The following is a 21823-nucleotide window of genomic DNA, read 5'->3' on the forward strand; positions in this document are numbered from 1 at the left end:
ACAGGCATGAGTACTGGTGAGCATTTACAAACAATTCATCAAGATTAACCGGGGATGGGAAAGAGTCCCTAATCCTAGAAAAACCCCAAATCTGCCATTAAAGCAGTGTCTTAACACAAAGGAGAGTCCGTGTGGCAAAAGCAGGGATTTTATGAGTCGAGGCCTTAATTTATGCTGACATTTTCCTAATAAAATAGACAGCTAATGTTAAACCATTACTTATTAGTTAATGCCAGTGTGAAGCCCACACAATTGTCGTTTACTGCCACCTGAAAAAAAATTGCTAACAGTTGGCATGACCAAACTTTTGCCAGAAAAAGTTCAATTTAACCAATCTGTATTGGTTAGTGGTTATCAATGCTAGTTAACGCCATTATAAATTGGGCTAAGAGCTAGCATTAGCTTTAGTATTATAGTCAGTTGAGCTAATGCCAGTTTTCAATCGCAAAGTTATTTATTAATGTTTATTTGTTTGTTTTTGTTCAATAAAATAACAGCATAATTGTCATGCGGCGAAATTACGTTTGGCTTATTGTTTTGACTGTGCTTTATCAATGAGCTCGAAGATAATAAAAACTCTACAGTATGTTTGTCTTACTTATAACTTGCAATGTATAATTCAGCACAGAAAGTGCTATAATATACATTATAGCAGTATTTAAATCAAATTGAATTGAATTAAAAAAAGAACAGGCTGTGGTACCTCAAATCAACGTTGATTGAAACCGGGCAGGATGTGGGGGGGTGAGGGGGGGAGGGTGCTGGGATGAAAGGGTGGGAGAGCTGTGTCAATTAAGATAAATACACATGAAGACGACCGGAAGTTTAGTGGAACGGCTTAGAAAATAAGAGCATCACGGGCAACATTATGTTGTTGTTGTTGTTGTTGTTTTTTCGCTGTTTATGGCTCACCCGTACTTTTTTGTTGTTGTTGTTTTTTTTTGAGGTTATAACATCAGCTCCTGAAATCAATAAAGCGGGACGAGGTGCAACGTTACACATTTCAAGTCAAATTTGACCCGCCTTTGTCTTATTTTGAAACACGTCGCCGGACACACGCGCGTGGACACACGCGCGCGCCGTCTCGACTCCGCTCGGGGTTAGAGAAGAAGGGGAGCGATGGAGTAACGGGAACTGCGCGCTGGCTTGGAAATTGAATTAAACCGAGGAAAACGCGGCGGAGCGAGCGCGGATACGCAACGCGCAGAACAGGTAAGCAGACCTGAATGCCCGCCTTGTGCCTGTTATTTGCGAGACTTTGCGCCGGGTGCTGGTTGATGGTTTTCCTTCCCCCCTCCACCCCCACGTTAGAAAGATGTGGAACATCAGCTGAAGTACTTGGGAAGAGCTCTGAACTGCTGGGCGGTGCAAACTCAATGTGTTTTGTCCTGCGTGCTGGCTGAGGTTGGGTTTTTTTTTTTTTTTTTTATTGAACTACCGCAGCTGGACAAACTCGAGGAAAAGGGTAGAAGTGCTTTAAATGTTAATAAAGGATGTCCAGAGTACAACTCCGTGGTTTGTGAAGGTAGCCTATTATAAAAGTTTAAAAAAAAACTTTAAAAAAAAAACAACTTTTAAAACTAGTATCCGCGCCTAAGTAAGTATGCTCGATGTGCTGCCTTTTGTCCAAAAAAAAAAAAAAAAAAAATGAATATCATATCTCGGCACTTGTTGCATAAGTTGTGAAGAAGATTTCCTGTGTGGAGGGAAACCAAGTCTCTCTTTCTCTCTCTGCAGCCTCACAGTGGGCGACTGCTGCGAGTTACAAGGGAAGATGATAAAAGGGCAATTGTCCCAAACCTAACCCCACTGCCCGAATGTGAAAAGCCTGTGGAGCATATTGGAGGGCCTTTTGAATAATGTTTCCTCGTAATCTGTCGCTGAACAATGCTCCTTTTGTCTGCGTTCAGCTGTGCTCCTCTCCTGTTATTTTAGCTGCCCTTGGATGTGTTAATGAGGCATACATTTGGTGTTTCTTACAAACAAAACTCCAAATACCACAAGTACAATTCTTTAGTGTCATGTTGGATTGTGTTTGGATGTAAAATCAATAGACTACTTACGCAGGCGTCCACCTCTTCAACTTGCCCCCCCCCACACACACACACACACACACACACGTGTTTACTTCACTCGTAGGTGAATTTGCTGAAGGTCTCGATAAATATTTTTGCCAGTGTTGATATGTCCCAATCTCTTTTCTGTCTTAGGCTGGGATCATCTTGCTTCCCACTTCTTGGCGTATTCGGATGGAGGAGTAGATGGTGGAGTGCTCTAATGAAAGAAGAAGCAGAGAGACTGGGATGAAGATGCTCCTCTTCTCTCAGACCTCCTAATTCGCACCGTCAGCTTTGTTTCGAGCCAGAGTTTGAGAAAGCTGCAAACACACACCTTTTTTTTTGTTGTTTTTTTTTCTTTCTTTCTTTCTTTATTGCCTCTTGCTTGTCTCCCCGGCAGAGCAAACGCATTGAAATCTTTTGGCAGAGCGCCGATAGTTGCTACCACATTGTCTAAACCATGGCCAACATGTGCCCTTACGGCCGTTTCACCCACGCCGTGGTGCGGGGCATCCCGGAGACCTTCGGGAAGACGGCGGGCGACGGCCGTGAGAACGGGGAGGTCGAGGTGGACCTGGCCAAAGCTCAGCGTCAGTTCGGCTGCCTGACTGGGGCGTTGAGGCAGAAGGTGGGCCTGCAGCTCATCGAGATCCCCCCTGATCCGGCGCTGCCGGAGAGCTGGAGGATGGAGGATGTGGCGGTCATCCAGGGAGACACGGCGCTCATCACCAGGCCCTTTAAACAACAGAGACGCAGTGAGGTAAGGCAGCCGAGAAGAAAAGACACCAAAAAAAACAAAAGGCTTTAATACCTCATCTCTGCACCCCTAATCCTTCCATAATGCACGCGTTGCCGCTTTTAGCCTTTGGCTTCCATTCACGCGGTATGAGAATGACCTCGCAGCCAATACTTTGTCCGTTTAAGCGAGCCGTTTTGTTGACGTGGACAAGTTGTGTTATTGTCTCCGTCGAACAGATCCTTGTTGTTCTCTGCTGGTGCAATCATCAGAAGCTTCAGAGTAGCCTGCAGAAAACATTTTCAACGGGAGAAAAGATCCCATTTACCCGGTCCCTTTTCACAGCCGCCATGTTTTTGGTTTATCGTTTGTCCCGGTAGATTTTCCATTGTAATGGTCTTTCGGCAGCTGAGCTGTGAATGTGGATGTCAGAGGTTCGTTCCACTAATGCTTTATTTGACGGGTCTGCAGTGTCCTGGTAATTTCCCGGGAAGTTCCCTGGAAAGAAACCCTTGGAACAATATGGAGACTGTTAAAACGGTTCACGTCCAATTCACAATTGTTAACCCTATTTTGGAGGTCTTAAAATAGCCTCATATTTTCCTAGCAAGTCCCATGGAAAGAACCAGCCTCTGTCATCTGGTCGTAATATTAGAGAAAGTTGGAATTTTCATGAAAGAACAGCTCGATTTTAAAAAAAAATAATTTTAAAACCAGGAAAATATTCCATCATTGTTAATTTAGCAGAGGGAAATGTATTCCTCACCCATGCCGAGTTATTCGCATGCCTGTTGACAAATTTTACATTTCTACATGTTCAGGCGACCTTCTGGGTTCCTTACAGTAAACTTTATTCAGACATTAGTTTTCTGAGTTGTTGTTTTTTTTAAGTGCACCAACGAGGCACTTTAAAAATTTAGAATTTTTAAATTCTAGCTGAATTACCATGTGACCTTAAAAAAAAAGAAAAGTCTCAACAGATAACTAACAAAGTTTTGAATCACTGTTTCCGTCAGTAAAATTGATTACCAGCAGTAATAAAACTACAGGCGAAGGATCCTCGCCACCCCCGAGGTAAGCTGCTCATGTCTTCCTCCCTCAGGTGGAGGCAGTGAGGAGGGTGATGTCAGAGCTCCGCCTCACCGTGGTGGAGATGGGGGGTGAGGATGGGGACTCCGGCGGGGCCACGCTGGAGGGCAGCGACGTCCTCTTCACGGGGAAGGAGTTCTTTGTCGGCATCTCCTCGCACACCAACCGCAGCGGGGCGGAGGTGCTGGCTGACACTTTCAGGGTAAGGAGCACCGGAGGGAAGAAGCCGGGCGGACGAAGCCGCATGTTCCTTTTGCGTCACAGAGGGATGATACAATCGGGAGAAAGTTGCCAGTTTAATCCCTCCTCCGCAGCGCCCCCTAGTGCGGATGCCGGCTTCTACAGAAGTTGTTCTTTAACCGAAACGTCAGACGGGATCATGTAAAATGCGGGTCTGGAATTGTTTCGCAACATCTGCAACACAAATATGTGAAATTCGACATTTCTAAGCGCTGCTATTATCTCGTAATTGCTGAAGGTATCGTCAAAGCCCCCTTTTTTATTATGATTATAACTGAGGGCATCTTTTGTACATTAAAGACGCATAAAAAGTCTTTGAGACCTTTCTTTTGACCATGATGGAATAATTTACTACTATAGCAAAGAGGTAAATTTCTACCTTGAATATATGCCAAAAAAAAATGCTTTTATTAAATAAAAAAATTTAAAAAAAAATGGTATGTAGATAAATAGATTAAATGAGAATACATTTAATGGGACAAGTGTTTGATTGTTAGTCATCGTCATCGCTGAATGGGGGATTGTAAAGTCAGCTGCTGCAGAAGGACGTTCATACATCACATTTACTGGTTATGGAATGAACTTCTGTGTTTCTTTACGTGGAGCTTCTTAAAATCCAAACAGAATCTCATCAATAAACCATGAAACTAATCAATAGAGTTTACTTTTTTTTTTTTTTTAATTTTTAGTCCGTGCTGCAAAGACGGACTTGGTGCCAAGATTGTCGTCGGAAAACCGACCCAGCTGCCAAAGTGAGCAGGTGGCCATTTGCTGTATCGCATTTGGGGAATTCTTGTCTGTAAACAGTGATGAATGAGGTCGTTCCATCGGCCAAATAATGGAGACCACACAGCCGGCTCCCTCCGGCTCTACGTGACCCACCCATCAGTATCGATTCCCTCACTTCCCCTAAGTGCATTTGACACGCTCGTGTTTTAACAGTACGCGTAATGTCTCATGTTCAATGTGCTGTGTCTTTGTGTGTGTGTGTGCGTGTGCGTGTGTGTGTGTGTGTGTTATGAATTAGTGTGGATGGGTGGGTGAGTGAGTTCAGCCGGGCCGAACGGGGGATGAAAGACGAAGGTCAGCCGACCATTTTGTCACATTCTCAGTATCGCGTTTCAGAGGAGTTGAACTGGCATTTTCTGGGCCTCCTTAAGTTTTGATTCAGAAAATTCCGCTTTCATATCTTACAATATTTGCCACGTAGATCGACATCCTCATCCGCTCCCTCGTTTTTTTTTTTTTTTTTTTTTTTTAACGCCTGCGTGCCGTCGTTTCTTCACGGGGCGCTTAAAAAGCCAACATCGGTTCGAACCCGCGGCGCTTTTCCAATCGTGAAAAAAAATAAGACTTGTTGGTTTTCTCCCGGAGGAGCTTGGCCGAGCGAACTTCGGCGAGCGACCCCGAACCGTTGCGAATTAAACCTCTCGCCCTCCTTCCGTTCAGGACTTTGCCGTGTCCACCGTGCCCGTCTGCGGAGGAGCCCGACTGAAAAACATCTGCTCCATGGGAGGGCCAGACACGATCATCATCAGCGACAGCGACGGCGCCAAGAAGACGCTGCGGGTAAAAGCTCCCCCCCCCGACGCTCGTTCAAGCGCAAGTAAAACATTGTTGAAGGGTAATTCTGGTGTATTTCAACCTGGTGTGTTCCCCCCCGTCGTCGTGGGTCGTGCCAACTCTCCTCCGACTTTACGGAGGTTCGAGGAAACGTGGAGTCGCACGTGACGGCCTATTTCAGAGGGACTAGTCCCTGCACCTAATCACCCGGCAGATTCATCCGCCGCATGCCAGCGAGGTCAAGAGTAATAACACCGAAATTAGACGTTCGGATGAATACGCCGTGCGATTAGGTCAACCGGCAAGTGATGGAGACCCCGAATGCAGTTAGAAAAATGGCCGTTGCAGAAGGCAAAGTTCTGTGTCTATATTCGATGTTTTAAATTATTTTTGTAAAAATCACCTTTTTTTTTTCCCCCCGTAAAGCTGCGAGGGTCTTTTCATACACACCGATTTGTGTGACTCCCCGTTTCCCTGAATCTCTACAATATAGGTGGAGAGTGTGAAGTTGGCATCACCCATAAAGCCACAATAGACACAGTGTTGGAAAACCACGCCGGGTTGAAATGAACCGTACACTCCAATCCAGCAACGATAAACAGGATTTAAAGTAGAAGATTTAAAGACCCCCCCTTTCCGTGAAGGGGTGGGTGGAGATTAAGCCAGGGCCCCATTTGCATATTCATAGAGCCGCGCATACTGAATGAAGGCAAAGGTGTAGAGCTACACGTCAGCTACTTTAAGGCTTGAGGGGATTTTGTTTTTTTTGGGGAACAAATTTCTGAATGTGTAATTTTTTTTTTTAGCAGAGATGAGTTTTTAGGGCTTCAGTCAATGCCAGGAGAGGGACTATAAAGTCTCTGATGAAGACATCACCGAAGTGTTTTCAAATATATTTGATCAGTTTTACCCAAATACAAACAGAAATATAACAACATGACGACACGTCCAATGAGATGCTCTCCTGCCTCCCGTGTGTGTGTGTGTGTGTGTGTGTGTGTGTGTGTGTGTGTGTGTGTGTGTGTGCGTGCGTCTCCAGATGATGGAGCAGCTGACTGATCACCACTACGAAGTGCTCACCGTCCCCGAGGAATCTGCAGCAAACTGCATCTACGTTAAAGGTCCGTCCAAACGGGACTTCCTGCTGCACAGGCCTGCGGAGGAAAGTCCTGAGAGCGTTTCCGTGAGTACCGCTGAGGACTCGGTTGTTGTTGTTGTTGTTGTTTTTTGTTTTTTTTTGCACTGATGTGCATAAATGGGTACTCTTGCAATTTACCGTTTCATTACCTCAGGATTTGGAGACCGATTTAAGACGCGCGACTGAAACTGCAGCAATTAAAGACGGGCATTTCCGACTTTTTGTTCCTTGTACAGGTCCAGAAATGTTGAATCCCACAAGCACGGTAATGATAAGCAGCCCAGATTTTGAACACAAGGCTTTCAGTACAAGAGTGAAAGGCGCTACGTGCAATTATTAGTTCCCATCTCTTGAGCGTCGCTCGGTGGGAAACGAGAGATTTTTGACAGATAATTCTCTGAAACTGACGCAAATCTGAGCAGAGATCGTTCCAGAAATGTCTCGCGACGCGTCACGATGCGAAACTGACGTACGAGTTGACGGTTACCTCTCTGGCCCCACGAGCTGAAATGTCTTGTGAAGTCGTTCTCTTGCTCACCGCACTGAACTTCCTCACTGGCAAAAAAAAATACATAAAAAAAAAGTAGGAGGCAGAACAGAAGTTTAGAAATCTGGAAAAGACTTCCGGCCGGGACGGCATTATAATAGCAGGGTTTCTGATTTCTGACATTGCTTCCTCCAGCATTTACAATTTATTTGACTTTTGGTTTCATTGAATTGTAGAAGAACAGTGTCTCAACCGCGCATTCAGAAAACGACAGTATTTGGTGTCCATATTTTGAGGTAACTTCCATTTTGTCCAGTGTGAACACGAGATTATATTTTTTTTTTAAAAACTTGCTTAGAATTAGTGCGTCATGTGGATTCGGGACACGCCGCTCACCTTTCCCGTTTCATTTTGCACCGAGGTGCAATAAGAATCTAATTAAATGCCCCTTTTATAAGCTGTGTGCGCTATAAAAAAAAAATAATAATTAAAAAAAATAATGCAAATGCTGTATTGGTTCTAATTCTATTCCCACAGCAGGGTAGTGGAACGAGGTCATAACAGATATGAAAACTGGTAAATGGATTTGCCCTTTTAACTTGGAACGTAGAAACAGAAAAATCCTATTATAACATGGATACCTTTTTAAGCCAGCAAGCGTTATCATCTGACGTGGTGCCGTTCTGTTAAGTTTCCAGCTGGTGAAGCAGTTTTTCCCCCCCCTTCCTTCGCTCCTTTTTATGAGCCCGTCTGGCGTGCACAGCCAGTGATGACGAGTGTGTTTGTGTGTGTCTGGATGAGTGAATAGTTTCCTCTCTCGTGTCTGCAGGCCTTCCAGAAGCTGCAGGACTACACCCTCCTGCCCACGGCCTGCAGCGAGGCCTCCAAACTGGGAGCGTCTCTGTCCTCGCTCTGCCTCCTCATCAACAGAAAGCACACGTATTTCTGAGGACAAACTCGAACCCGACGCACGTCAGTTATGTTCATGGCGGGCCGGTGGGGGCTGAGGGGGGGTCACCGAAACACTTTCCACGGAGTATTTATTGTTAAGACGTACAGTATTTGTGATACGGAGTATAATCCGTCAAGATTGTTGGCACAGCTGCACGCTGGTTTCCTCACTAAACCACTAAACTCGGCTGTAGTTTCACACTGTTTCAATTCTTGTCAGCATTTCTAGGTTTTGTAGACCGCCGAGCTGAAGTAACTTAACCGACAGGAATGACGTCGATGCCGGGGTTTCTGCAAGTTTCATGCTTTTCATAGACCGCAATTTAATACCCGTTTTGGCCAAAAATTGAAAGGAAAACCTGAAATAAATTTTTTTTTTTTTTCTACAGTCCGTAAACATTTAATTTCTATTGGTTATAATCAAATAATTAATGCAACCTGGACCCAGAAAAGTTGTGAAATTACAGGATTTTTAATCCTGAAATCTGAAACGCACTTATTAACGTTTGTCGAGAAAAATGAGATCCTAAATTCAGACCCGCAGACACCCCGTGGTATCCACATTTATAACGATGTACTTTTATGCCCATAACAGGTTGGAATTGAATTTATTGTTCAAGTATTTAGTTGCAGGACATGTAGCTGCTAAACCTATAAATGCATATTGTTGATTTCTTAGGGGGGGGGGGGGGGGGGGGGGGGGGGGGGGGGGGGGGGGGGGGGGGGGGGGGGGGGGGGGGGGGGGGGGGGGGGGGGGGGGGGGGGGGGGGGGGGGGGGGGGGGGGGGGGGGGGGGGGGGGGGGGGGGGGGGGGGGGGGGGGGGGGGGGGGGGGGGGGGGTAGTAAGTGTAGAAATAAAGATTAACCTGACCACTTTTGACAATACTTGTGTTGCTCCCGTGTAATTTTCTGAGTTTCCAGTTTATTAGGTACACGAGACTAAAACTGATGTGGTGTGATGCAAAGGTCCTAAATTTGAGGAAAGTTATAATATTCAGTCTTGTGTCAAAACTGATGGGTGTGGACTCACAAAAAAAAATTGTATCCACCTTAGTCAACAACAAGGGTGGACTCTATTAGTAGCAACACAAACTACACCCTCAAATTGAATCAATGCCTCGACAATTTAATTTAAAACCGATTATGACCTTCATGACGGGAGGACTTATTGCAGGACTGTTAAGAGTGCATCAGTTTTAGCTTGAACCTAATAAACTGACATGTGCATCTGTTTAAGGAACCAGCTTTCCAAAGATTTTTGTAAAAGTACATTAAAACACTTCGATTCAACAGGTTTATTTGTTTTGTTAGAAAGCGAACATGTTTAACGGTTGGACTTGGCAACCCTCTCCAACTCATCCTTCTTCTTGATGGCGTAGGAGTTAGATGAACCCTGGAAGAGCGAGAAATTTAAGATTAGTACACCTCGGCCACAACGGGAATGGATAAACGATGCAATTCTAGTTCTGTTTCAGCTCTAACCCCTAACCAAGGCCGATACAAAATAAGCACTGGGAAGCTGTAATAAATCTAGTTCTTGATATTAAGAGTGGATGAACCGGTACCTTGGCTGCATTGATCAGCTCATCAGCCAGACACTCGGCGATGGTCTTGATGTTCCTGAAAGCAGCTTCTCTTGCTCCTGTGCACAGCAGCCAGATAGCCTACAAGACAAGACGCGGGGAAGGGACGTTAGCAGGGTGAGATGAGTTTACATGGTAACTTCAGTGGAGCAAACGCAGGCCCGTGGTGTGATGTGTCTGAGTTGGTGATTGACTGGGCCACAACAGACTACAGCCAATGAATAAGCAAAGACATTTCCTCTGCGAGCACTCTAGCACACCAGGACAACGGGTTATGTCCAGGCGTGACTCTAGCCTCGCTTAACACAGAAAACACACAACTTCTTCAGATGTCCAGGTCTGAAATCGAGAACAGGAACAGTAGTGTCATTTTAAGAAGCATAATTTTTTATTTATTTATTTATTTTTTAAATCACGTGAGGAGTGTTTACTGCACTTTTCTTGTTGGTTGCTGCATATTTTAGACAATATGACCGTAACCTATGGAGACACACCCGGGAGGTGTTCAAAGTGGGAATAGAAAGAAAATGGGCGTTCGTGTTACCTGGTTGACTCTGCGGAGGGGCGACACGTCCACAGCCTGCCTCCTGACGGTACCGGCGCGACCGATACGGGTGGAGTCCTCACGGGGTCCACTGTTGATGATGGCGTTGACCAAGACCTGCAGGGGATTCTGGGAACAAAATCGGAAGTAGAATTATTATTGACGCTTGTGGTGACATCAAGCAACACATAAATACCGACTGAACCCTGGACGCGCAACAAACCGTGGCGCTTTGACCACCAGCGAAGGTGTTTTCAACCCAAATTTCTTGCAGAGTTTGGGGACGTTGATACCATATTTACAAGTAAATATGTAGCTGGGTCCGGCAGCTTTTTAAAAAAATTTTTTTATAGCTTAGCATAAAGACTGAACACGGGCGACTACCGGCAAAACATTTTTATTTCCAAATACTGAGCTATTGTTTAAGAACAAATGATACTCTCACGGTGGGATGCTTAACATCCTGAACAAGGTTGACACACACACACACACACACACACACACACACACACACACACACACACACACACACACACACACACACCCGTAGCTATGAAGTGGTCATACCTCTCCAGTCAGCAGGTGGATGATCTCGAAGGCGTGCTTGACGATGCGCACGGTCATCAGCTTCTTGCCGTTGTTGCGGCCGTGCATCATCATGGAGTTGGTCAGACGCTCCACGATGGGGCACTGGGCCTTGCGGAAGCGCTTGGCGGCGTAACGTCCTCCAGAGTGCGGCAGGTACTTGGCGTACTTCTCTTTCACGGCAATGTAATCCTGCGGCGAGGAGCGGCACCTTTAGACATCGACACTTCACACGGATCCGAAAACGGCATCACGGAGGCGGGCACGTGTATCTAAGCCGGTGATTGACTGGGACACATCAGACTACAGCCAATGAATAAGCAGAGATTGTTTTGTTTCCTCTGCGAGCACTCTAGCACACCGGGACAACGGGTCATATCCGGGCGTGACTCTAGCCTCGCGTTGCGACGCCAACCGGGTCTTCTCATGCCGCTTACCTGCAGGGAGATGTCGTTGATCTGGACATCGTCAGTGCTCCACTTGCCAAAGAGCTTGATCTCCGGGGTCTCGGCCACGGCTGGGGCGGTCTCCCACTCAGTCACTGAGGAAACGCAGCGGGACGGTTAGGTTAGGCAGTTATTTTATTAATCCCCGAGGGGACTTTTTTTTTTTTTTAAAACTGGTGGAAAAACTACACACAACTTTCAGGCACGCAAGAGTCCCGGTTTCCTCCAAACATCTCGTTTGTTCTTCTGATGTTCAACTATGTTAAATCCTAATACAACTGATGAGATTTATGATAATTATATATATATATAGTGACTGAGTAAAGGCAAATAATTTGAACAGGGCTTGAACAGGTAGATTTGACCATAATGCAGCTGTTAAAACCAGGAAAGGACAATTACGCCACATTACAATATCCAAAATATAAAGACAATTTCTAGGCTCACGTCATGGTTTGATAAAATATCGATTCAGATGTATTTAATGAGAGGGGGGGGAATAATCCTCTTAGGGTTTCCAAGCAGACTTGGAAGTTGTGGCACGTTAATGTAAACTAATACTACTCCTAAATATACCATTTTGAGACGCGACCTAAAAACGCAGAGTTGCCAATTAAGACCCAAATTTACGATTAATGTTTGAGCACCCGAGTTTTCGTGAGACTTTTAACAACACGGCAAGGCTGAATAATTATCCCCTTTAAAGCAGCCGGATGCCGAGAAACGAGCCGAAGACGGGACACACTTTCAGCAGCGAGGCCGCAGCGGGGAAACCTCCCGCACATGAACGAACTCACAGCGGTCCTTAAACCGGACGCGAGTTTTTGCATTTCTACTCAGCGTCGGCGTGTTTACAGAAATAAAAATAAAAATAAAATTTAAATTAAAAAAAAAAGTACCGTTTAAAAGTAGCACAGTCGCTTTGTTTTTGCGAAATGGCTGACTAAACGTGAAATCTACACGCAGCGTCCACATGGTGGCTACATGCTAACGCTGTTGTACTCGTCCGGCGACATTCAGAAGGAATTTTTTTTTTAAAAAAAGGCGCATCGACGGAACCGATGAGTTCTGTCCCAACTTCTCGGACAACGGGAGTCCATAGCGTTTCCAAATATTTGACATTAATCTTTTTTCACGGTGTTTACAGCAAGAAAAATGTGAATTTTTTTCCACTCACTTGTGTCTGCCGTTCTGCACCACACTTCTCTGAGACGGAAAAGGGCCTTTTCGGGGCGACGCGTCCGGATATCCGGTGCGCTGGTTGGATTTCTTCCGGGGGGGGCGGTCCCGCAAAGCACGACGGGAAATGTAGTCTTTTTTTTCCCCAATTGAGTGAACTCCCTGGGGTACTTTTAAAAACTTTACACGATAACTTGAAAGCCAGTGACTTTTAATCAAGATGTTTTACAGCTGGAAATAAAAACGTGGAAAACCCAAACATTATGTAATTAAATTAAATTAAATTAACTCTATCTCCTGAGAAAAATGGCCTTCAAGGATTAAATAGCAAAATGTATAATTAAAAAAAATGCAGATGAATAATCAGAATTTAAATAGTATTGTTTCTCAGTGAATCCATATCGTTTGCAATTTTTATAGACGTTTCTTGCTACTTAGAGCCATATGCTGATTGAAATGATCTGAGAATAGGGATTTTTTTTTTTTTTAGGTTAGGCAGTTACTTTATTAATCCCCGAGGGGAATTTTTTTTCGCTACAGCAGCATACAGAAGCAATAAGATAATAATAGAATAATAGAAAAGCAATAAAATAGCAGTAAATAGTAGTAAAAATATAAAATGCACAGTATATACAGTACAGTATATATCTATATATATTATATACAAACAACCAAGAAACACAGTCAACAGTGTTATTGTTATGTGATGGATTTTGCCAGAGGTGAGTTATTGTACAGTCTTATTGCAGTGGGCAGGAATGATCTCCTGTATCTGTCCTTGTGACAGCGGAGCTGGAGGAATCTTTTGGGGAAAGTGCTCCGCTGTCCCTGCAGCAGGTGGTGGAGAGGGTTTTTATCTGACTATATGAGCCTGACTGAAGTATCGTCAACTAATGAGTGTTCATTTCTGGATTGGAGATTTCATCATCCACTTTAATGTGCTGGTTTTGATAATTTTTTGAGGTTGCAGGTGTGTTCTGAACGTTCAGGGCGAGGACAAAACCCATTTCAACAAATTAACAAAACAAAACGGATGTTCATAATTGTCTTTTATTGAGGAACTGAAAACATTTGACAGCTTTGCTTGTTTAGAACAAACACTGTAGAAACTGTAGGATACTGTCAAAATAGTACTTTCTGATTTTTAGTTTTTAAAAAAGTGTCTGAATCCACATTTACCGTTTGTATAACAAGAAAATGGAGCAGAGCAGGATATCCCTTAAATCTATAATTTATGCAGTTATTTTAGGTCAGGTAAGCAGGTACAAGCATACATAAAACAAAGGATGCAACAATATTAAAATAATACTTAAAACTGACATACTTCCACACAGTTAAAATCAGTTCATCTTCTTTAAATTCCCTTATCTTTTCATGTGCAAGGCGTATTTTACTCATTCAATAGTAAGTTCACTTCTTGTTTTACAAAGATATTTCCATTTTTCTTCTTTCAAGAAACATCTAAAATTACAACTGGCAGCAATAAACAGCCAAGTAAAAGCAAACATTAAAAAAAAAAAAAAAGTAATCCCTTTTCCAACGAACATGAAGTTGCTAAAACGCCTGAGATATCTAGATGCAATGGGAGGTAAAGAATGCTACGTACAATAGTTTGGTGGGCCAGTAAACACAAATATAGCACTGCCACTCTCTCGTCATTCTGTAGTTGCCTCCCCTCCCCGTCATTATTTTTTAGCACCGTCACTAAAGGCAGTCTGTCATAGCACTTTGGTAATGGACATGAAACACAGGCATGTAGGAACAATTTAAGGCTTACTCTACTGAAGCGATGGAGGACAGCTCCAAAGCACTGCATGATAGTGATAACAAACACGATACCGACGATCCGATCAGACACGCACACTAATAAGAAGGGGTAAAAATGGGAAGAATAACAAGATAGAAACGACTGCATCCTATAAAACGAGCAGGGCAGTGAGTCTGTACACAAAGACGAGACGACAAAATGTCGCTCAGGCACTGTTGTCGTGTTGTGTGGTGCTTTCTGAGGTATGTGTGACCAAACAGACACAGACACACACATGGATGTGCTGTATGTATGTAGGCCTGGTATGTTAAAAGTAATAAATTCAATATTTTCAATATATTTTGATTTCCAGAACACAAGAAGAGATGAAGCTCGGGTTTCAGATTTTACTTTTAAAAGCCTGCATTAAAATCTGAAGGTGAGAAGTTGGGATTTTTACCAGGCAGGAAGGGTCTCAATGTAAAAGTTAAAAATAATAAAACAAAAATTTGTCACGGACTTGACTCAAACATGGGAATAAAAACCAGGATTTCTCATCCTCTCAGGCTCTGAAAATTAATTGCCAAAAATCAATATAGCAATCAGTCTCTTGCTCGTCCTGGAAATTTGATGCTAAATTGCTGGAATGCTCCTTTAATGCCTGGTTAGCTCTTCTGTCGCAGACTGTGATAATATAAAAGCAGTTAACCCCCGAGCACCCACGGCCTGCACCTGAGTGATAACACTGTCGCTGTATTTTGAAAGGCATCGGCCCGCTCTGAATACCATTTGACAAACTTTACGTCAGTCGAAAGCACAAACAGAGCGATTCAAATGCTGTAAACAATTTAAGATACAAACACAACAGCAGCCAATAGTTCCCTATTTTGTAACTTTTCCTGTCATCTGTTGGGGCATCTTGTTGAATCCCTTTGTGGTACACAGAAGAAAGGGGGTGAATGTTCAGGGGGGTAAATCTTTACAAAGTTTCTGGAAGTTGTGACAGCTTTGTAGAGAAAATCTTCAGCACACAGACAGTGATGTTAAACACAGTTTAAGATAAATACTAAAAGGAGAACTGTGCCATTTTGGGAAATATATATTTTCTTGCTTTTCTGTCAAGACTAAGATGAGAAGCTTGAATCTACTCTCATGTCTCTATGCTGAGTATGAAGCTACAGCCAGACGGGAGTTAGCTTGTCTTACCACCGCCTTTAGGCTCACTAAATAACATATAACATCTTTGTTGTTAATTGTGGACAAAATCAAAGCCTGAAAGTGACACTTTTGGGGTTTTACATCTAACAACCGTGTGGTGATGACGAGACTCCAGGAAGCAGCTGCGATCGGCCAAGAAATAGTCCGACCAATAAAATATATTTATATTCTAAATATAGTCATTTTACACTTTAGGTTTTTGTACAGGTTAAATAAACAAGACATAATGTGTTAATTAGTGACTTTAAAGGCAGATTTAGTCATTTTGATCAGAGGCAGGCTGGCTGTTTCCCTCGTGTCTGTTTTTAATGCTTAGCTGCTAGCTGCAGATTCAGCTTCAGATTCACTGCACAGACAGGAGAGCGGTGTCCACCTTCTCGTCTCGTAAACATACTATCCAAAATATCAAACTATTCTTTTGAAAGTAAGGTAGCAATTAGTAGGATAAGTATGAAAAACAAAACATTTCTACAAAAACAAAAAAACTCCTCAACAAAGTAGAAGGAAAATAAATCCTGGCATCACTGTTTGATTGCCGAATGATCTCTCGGAGCTGTTATCCAAAAAGATTGGATCAAGAGTTTATAAAACTGCCAAATGTTTGTGTTTGTGTGTGCATGTGTGTGTGTGTGTGTGTGTGTGTGTGTGTGTGTGTGTGTGTGTGTGTGTGTGTGTGTGTGTGTGTGTGTGTCTGTTTGAGGGTTTCGCTCTACACCAGCCACTTCTCCAAACAAGTGTGGAACACCGTCTCATTTGAGTGCCACCAGACGTGTTGGACGCCAGGAACAGAGCAGAGGATCAGATCTCCACGCGCCGCCAGCGTCTTCAGCCCGAAAACGTCTTTTAAATACAGCTGGAGAAGGAGAAAGAAGTCAGCGCTCTGTTGGGTTAGGATAGAATTTCATTTCGTTAATGTTGTTTTATTGCTTCATTTGTTTTAAATTGCTCACTTGGTTCACGTCATTCTGATTTCTTTGAATTCTGTCCGATGTTGTGCAGCACTTCGGCCACCTTGTGTTGTGTTTCATTTTATTTTATTTGTCAGATTGGGACAAAAGATGAAGTTCTTTGTTCATAGTGTCATATTATCAATATAAAGTCTGGCAAATCTTTACCAGTGAAAAGGTATTTATGGTTGTGGGTGGGCTCTTACATGTGCATGATACAATAACTAACTAACTACATATAGATAATATAAATCATATATATATAATAATTATATTGATCAATAGTGGAACTGAAATAAAAACTGGTGCTGTTTAGCGTCCGTTTTCTTTTACTTACATCTTGGTTCTGTATTTCTACAACGGTTTCGTTGTCGTCGTAAAATCCAAACTGACTGGAAAACAAGAGCGAGATAGAGGTGTGAAATGTGTGAGCATCACATGAGGGTCATGAGATAAGAAAAAAGAACATTTAGAAAAAAAGGAAACATGTAAACTGAGCACAGAAAGAGTTTTATGATATTGGGAGAAAGAAAAAAAAAAACGGACTTTATAGAGGTCACATTAACGCAGTATAAATCGATACAAGACGAAACTGTTGCAGCCTTTTAGTTTAATCTGACATGAATCAAAGTGAACTGGAGAGATTAATCCCTCAGCTGACTGCAAGGTCAACATCTGAAGTGTTTGGACTTTCATCAGTAGTACAGATAAACTCGGTTTCTCAGTTACTTGAGCTCCAGAGTCGGTTTCATGCACGTCTCACGTTTGTAAGGTTGAAATCTGAATGGATCAGCAGACACTTTGCCTATCAAAGTGAAAATATTTCCAAAAATGAATTCTGAGCTGATTTTCTTTCCCCAAACAAAATCACACTTGTCTCAGATTGGACTAAAAGGGATTTGAAACCACATCAGACCGAAAGCAACTGAAAGACCTAACAAACCGGAGGAAGAACGAACCTGGACTGCCAGGGAGTGATGACTCCGTCGTCTGGTCCTCCGATCAGAACCAGCGTTTTGATTTTGAGGAAGTTCTTCTTCCACTCTGCCATTGAGAAAAACACACTTTATATTTGATGTGTATGAAAAATCACCATTTAGCTTGGAGTCAATCTTATGCAATGAAATACGTGACAAAGTGTTGAACTACAACAGAATGTAATTAATGTAAATGGAGGATTTTAATAAAAAAAAAAAAAAAATTCCAAATAAAAACAGGAAGCTCCCCTGTCAGCTGGATTGGTCTGTATCTTGTGCAAGTGTTGTGTATTCCTGCTATCTTTGATATATGTTGATGTGTTTGCCTGGCGTCTTGTGTCACAGAAGAAGATTCACTTTTTCATCCATTTTGGAAAATGCTCTCACTTTTATTTAGAGCATATGTCTCCTCCCAATTACTGATTCTGCTGACCTGTTGAGTTTGGATTCCGTCTCTCGCTGTTGAGCAGAGCCAGATAATCGCTGCTGTCCACATACAGGTCTCTGTGGTGGGGGTCTGGAGACGCAGGAGGAGAAGAGAGGACAAGAAACCGGGACGTCAAAACACTCGAGTCATAAAGTTTCTTGGTAGTCTAACAATCTGAAGTACAAAACCATTATTATAATAAGTGTCATGTCTTTGAATCTGACATCATCCTCACAAAACTAAGTAATATAATTAAATTTGAAGACTTCACAAAGTCTACGAGGGAGTTATTCCTGGAGTCTCACCGTTCCAGTAGTTGCAGATGGATATCCTCTGACCTATTGCAGTGTAGCAGACGTGGTAGAGGTTAGACTTCACGAACTGAGGGAAAAGGTACCTTAAGTAGTCTGTGTCTGAGAGGAAACAAGAGACGAATAAGGATAAACACTAAAGAACAAGCGCTAACAGAATAAACCAGACTTCAGCCTGGTAAACCTGCACTATACACATCGTTTTTATGGGGTCATGTCTGAGTCCACCTGATGACTTTATGTCCTTTACTCCTTCCATTTAAGCTGTTTTTTTCTTTCTGTTTTTATCTGCCAGACATATTTGGCTTTTCGGTAACTAAATGCTGCACTACACTCCCCAGCTAGCCGCTAACTGTGTCAGTCTGCCGTTAGGGGCTGAAAATAGCTGCCCGCTGTGTCCAAAAACAGAAAGGAGTAAACTTGTTGTCAGACAGCAAATAAATGAGCTGAAACTCACTACAAATCTCAGCAAACTTGAGGGGAGCTGCAGATTCAGGAGAGGATTCTCTGCAGGTTAAACACTACGAGCCACGTTGTTTTCACACTCTCATTTGACGCATTATTATTATAAAAATATTGATTACAGGCGCTTTTAAAACACGATCAAGTTGGACCCACCTCCGTACTGCCCGGCTTGAGGCGAGGATAGAGAGATGAAGGAGTGGACGTTGTGGTCAGACAGCGTGGAGAGGATCCCTCTGCAAACCAGCCCACCTGCAATAACAAACAGAAATCTGTTTTTACAGACTGGTGGCTTTCTGAGGACAGAAAGTCCTCAAGAAAAGTTCCTAGTCACAACATCAATATTAGTTAAAAGGTCACAGGACAAAGACAGACAGATAATCAGTCAGCTGGCTGTGTGAATGTTGATTTTTAACCAGGACATCACAAATGAAAAATATGAAATAAATGTGAAGAAAATAGAAGCTAGACCTGTGATTTAAAGTGTTTTACTCACTTATTCTTATTGTCAATTTATCCGCCAATTATTTTTTATGAATAATTGTTGAGCTAATAAAATGTGAGGAAATGTCAGCGCCATCACATTTCACATTCAAGCTCCTGGAGATGCATTTCAGTCTGTTGTCAGTATAGCCTGACGTATGGAAAATTATAAAACATTTATCCAAAATCTAAAGTTTCACACAGAAACGGGTTGTCAAAAACTTTGGGTGAAGAAGATCAAATTTGCATTCATATTTCTTCCCTTGATGTTTTTTTTTTTGTTTTGAATGAGAGCATTTCGAGGTCTCAATTTCAAGCTGCAAACTTCCAACAACTGACTGAAGCAGAAATGTAAAATGTCAAAAAAAAAAAAATAAAAAAAAAGTCTACCCAGCAAATAAAACCACAAACGCTGCGTCTTGGAGATGAGAGACATTTACGACTTACAGTACAAAGTGTCACTCTGTTGTCAGTCTTTGCAGAAATGAAACACATATCAAGACTGCATTATAATCTCGAGCAAATACCACATTTATGCCTCCATTATTTCACTTGCAGGAATGCACTGGCTGACCTTGAGAGTAGCAGATAAAGTGGACCCCGCCAGCTGCATTTTGCATTATTGGGTAAATGGCTGCCTTGAATCCCTCCACCTGCTTCCACATGGGCTGCAGGCTGGCGCTTCTGTCGAACAAGTCAATCACCGTCACGTTTGTTCCGGGATGAGACTGCAGGACAGATAAGGAAATGGATTCATCTTAGCAACGGAGAGAAGAGATTGCTCATATTGTTGCATGAACAGCTTCAAGAATCAATACGTTAACCTCAGTAGAGCTGCATCAAGTTGTTTATTAACCTTTCAGTTGATCATCAGTAAATCAAACTGATTAAAATCAGAAATGCTAAAATTCTCTGATTCCGGTTTCTTAAATTTCTTATTTTCTGGCTCCTTTAGTCCACAATAATAATAAACTGAATATCTTGCGGTTGTACACTGTTGATCAGGTTAAAACAATACTTATTCGGCTGTATCTTGGGCACTGGGAAACACAGGATGCCATTTATCACCATTTCCTGGCAAGACCAAATAGCGAAGTGAGTTCAAATGCTAATGTTATCTCTTATCCTTCGGGACATTTGCCATCTAATTGATCAGGATGGGCTTTAAATATTGATGGAGGATCATAGACTAAGTGAGGCAGAAACAACGTGGTCTGAATTTCCGCTTTCGATTCTTCTCCCTCCAGAAATATCCCCGTCTGGTTTCAATTGACAGCCTTCGAGTACAACAGAGACGTAAAAAAGAGGAACTTCATGAGCGTTTAACCTCCTTGACCTCGTCTCAGTCTCCCCACAAAAACGTCCTTTTTGTCACATCACCACAGACTCAGCTCTGTCAGGTCTTGAGCGTTTGTGAGTTTCTAAAGGTGTGTGTGTGTGTGTGTGTGTGTGTGTGTGTGTTTCGAGGGTTGTAGAATTCAAGATGTCCAGCAGAAAGTGGCACATTTCAGTGTCAACTCTTCATTATCATACCAAGTACAGGACAGTTTTATTGAATAAAACCTCCTGTAAACAACCTGTTTCTCTCACAACTTTTAAGGCACCACACTGTCCAGATTGGATCATTATAAATGGTCTGTTTTCCAATACAAATGATTTCCAACATAAAAGTGCAAAATACATGTTATATTAAACCAAAATAAATATACGATCACACCTTTAAGGGGATGATCCGGTATTTTGGTGGTATTTCTGCAGGAATAACGCAGAATACCACTACATGTCACATTAGAAGACTGTTTACAGACTGTAACATTATGATAAAAGTTGACTAATAGTACATAATGCATTGCGCAGGTCCACGTTTTGCTGATAGCATATGGTGATATAAGCAGTAAGGCCTGCAGGATATACTTTAACCAAATATATATATATATTTTTTTTACAATTTTCTTTATCCGAAATTTCTCTAAAAACAACACCACTGATCCAGTCTGTCTCCAGCTCGGACACTCACCTCGTTAATGAACCGCTGTAAATTTTTGAAATCCCCTGCGCTGTCGAACAAACCGTGCACGATGATCACCGGCTTGTACCCGACCACCGCAGCCCAGAGGCACGCACCGAGCAGCGGACACAGCAGCCCGGCTGCCCCGCTGCTGTTCTTCCTCCTCCGACTGGCAGAGTGGAAGCTCTGCATTATAAAATCCAAGTGAAAAAAAAAGAAAGAAATAAAACCCTTTTAAATTAAAAAAAACAAAAACAAAAACAACAAAAAAAGGACACCTTTTAAAACAAAATTTAAAAAAATAAAACATAAAACATCTTCGGTTTGGTTTTCCAGCTGCGGTCCAGATGAGCAGGTCGTCCGCTTCGCTTGAATAATCCTGTTATATCAACACACTGTACTCCGCGTGTGTTTACTGCTTCATAACACAGCAGAGAAAAAAAAACCCACTGGACCAGCTGCTCTGCTGTTTCCTTTTGTTTGTTCCGGTTTTAAATTAAAGGTGAAGCGACCGCTAACGACGTCATTTCCTGTGTCCGCCGTGTCCAATCAGCAGGAAGCAACGGGCCGATTAGTTTCATACAGGAAACAGTTTTACAGGATCATGTAGACCAGGGCTATTCAAACCCAGCAGTAACAGGGCCAA

The 21823-nt window shown here is 42.7% G+C and overlaps 3 protein-coding genes and 2 non-coding genes across 5 annotated transcripts; 1 reads left to right on the forward strand and 4 right to left on the reverse strand.

The window, feature by feature from the left end:
* The first annotated feature begins 1111 nt into the window (after nt 1-1111).
* Nucleotides 1112-8264, forward strand: ddah2 (DDAH family member 2, ADMA-independent). Its single transcript, XM_069699926.1, has 6 exons — nt 1112-1212; nt 2211-2817; nt 3896-4084; nt 5572-5691; nt 6725-6868; nt 8140-8264. Exons 2-6 carry the CDS (start codon nt 2518-2520, stop codon nt 8257-8259), a joined length of 873 nt encoding a protein of 290 aa, XP_069556027.1. The 5' UTR covers nt 1112-1212; nt 2211-2517; the 3' UTR covers nt 8260-8264.
* Nucleotides 8265-9540: 1276 nt separating this feature from the next.
* rps5 (ribosomal protein S5) lies at nt 9541-12676 on the reverse strand. Its single transcript, XM_069692705.1, has 6 exons — nt 12596-12676; nt 11410-11513; nt 10955-11164; nt 10388-10516; nt 9826-9924; nt 9541-9653 (listed from the first exon to the last, which is right to left on the reverse strand). Coding segments are annotated over exons 1-6 (612 nt in total). The 5' UTR covers nt 12597-12676; the 3' UTR covers nt 9541-9584.
* Nucleotides 10013-10144, reverse strand: LOC138621994 (small nucleolar RNA SNORA3/SNORA45 family). The gene has a single exon (XR_011310985.1). It is a non-coding gene; the product is annotated as a small nucleolar RNA SNORA3/SNORA45 family (small nucleolar RNA).
* LOC138621961 (small nucleolar RNA SNORA3/SNORA45 family) lies at nt 11237-11374 on the reverse strand. The gene has a single exon (XR_011310979.1). It is a non-coding gene; the product is annotated as a small nucleolar RNA SNORA3/SNORA45 family (small nucleolar RNA).
* A 3544-nt stretch (nt 12677-16220) lies between the features above and the next one.
* On the reverse strand, nt 16221-21486 carry ppt2b (palmitoyl-protein thioesterase 2b). Its single transcript, XM_069692693.1, has 8 exons — nt 21187-21486; nt 19744-19897; nt 18843-18938; nt 18219-18326; nt 17920-18003; nt 17469-17553; nt 16847-16901; nt 16221-16415 (listed from the first exon to the last, which is right to left on the reverse strand). The coding sequence occupies exons 1-8, from the start codon at nt 21367-21369 to the stop codon at nt 16272-16274; spliced, it is 909 nt and encodes a 302-aa protein (XP_069548794.1). The 5' UTR covers nt 21370-21486; the 3' UTR covers nt 16221-16271.
* Nucleotides 21487-21823: the final 337 nt, after the last annotated feature.

The sequence above is a fragment of the Brachyistius frenatus genome, unplaced genomic scaffold (genome assembly GCF_029030835.1).
Source record: "Brachyistius frenatus isolate BFR_SWC_R1_liver_20210118 unplaced genomic scaffold, ASM2903083v1 Contig_2, whole genome shotgun sequence".
Lineage (NCBI taxonomy): Eukaryota > Metazoa > Chordata > Actinopteri > Embiotocidae > Brachyistius > Brachyistius frenatus.

Coding starts and splice junctions, on each gene's coding strand:
- ddah2 (XM_069699926.1), top strand. CDS start 2,518: ATGGCCAACATGTGCCCTTACGGCCGTTTCACCCACGCCGTGGTGCGG. Junction 2,818..3,895: donor AACAACAGAGACGCAGTGAG/GTAAGGCAGCCG, acceptor TTCCTCCCTCAG/GTGGAGGCAGTGAGGAGGGT. Junction 4,085..5,571: donor TGCTGGCTGACACTTTCAGG/GTAAGGAGCACC, acceptor CCTTCCGTTCAG/GACTTTGCCGTGTCCACCGT.
- rps5 (XM_069692705.1), bottom strand. Junction 11,165..11,409: donor TCAACGACATCTCCCTGCAG/GTAAGCGGCATG, acceptor TCCTCGCCGCAG/GATTACATTGCCGTGAAAGA. Junction 9,925..10,387: donor CCCTCCGCAGAGTCAACCAG/GTAACACGAACG, acceptor CTTGTCTTGTAG/GCTATCTGGCTGCTGTGCAC.
- ppt2b (XM_069692693.1), bottom strand. CDS start 21,369: ATGCAGAGCTTCCACTCTGCCAGTCGGAGGAGGAAGAACAGCAGCGGG. Junction 18,939..19,743: donor CTTTATCTGCTACTCTCAAG/GTCAGCCAGTGC, acceptor TTGTTATTGCAG/GTGGGCTGGTTTGCAGAGGG. Junction 16,416..16,846: donor TAGAAATACAGAACCAAGAT/GTAAGTAAAAGA, acceptor CTCCTTCTCCAG/CTGTATTTAAAAGACGTTTT.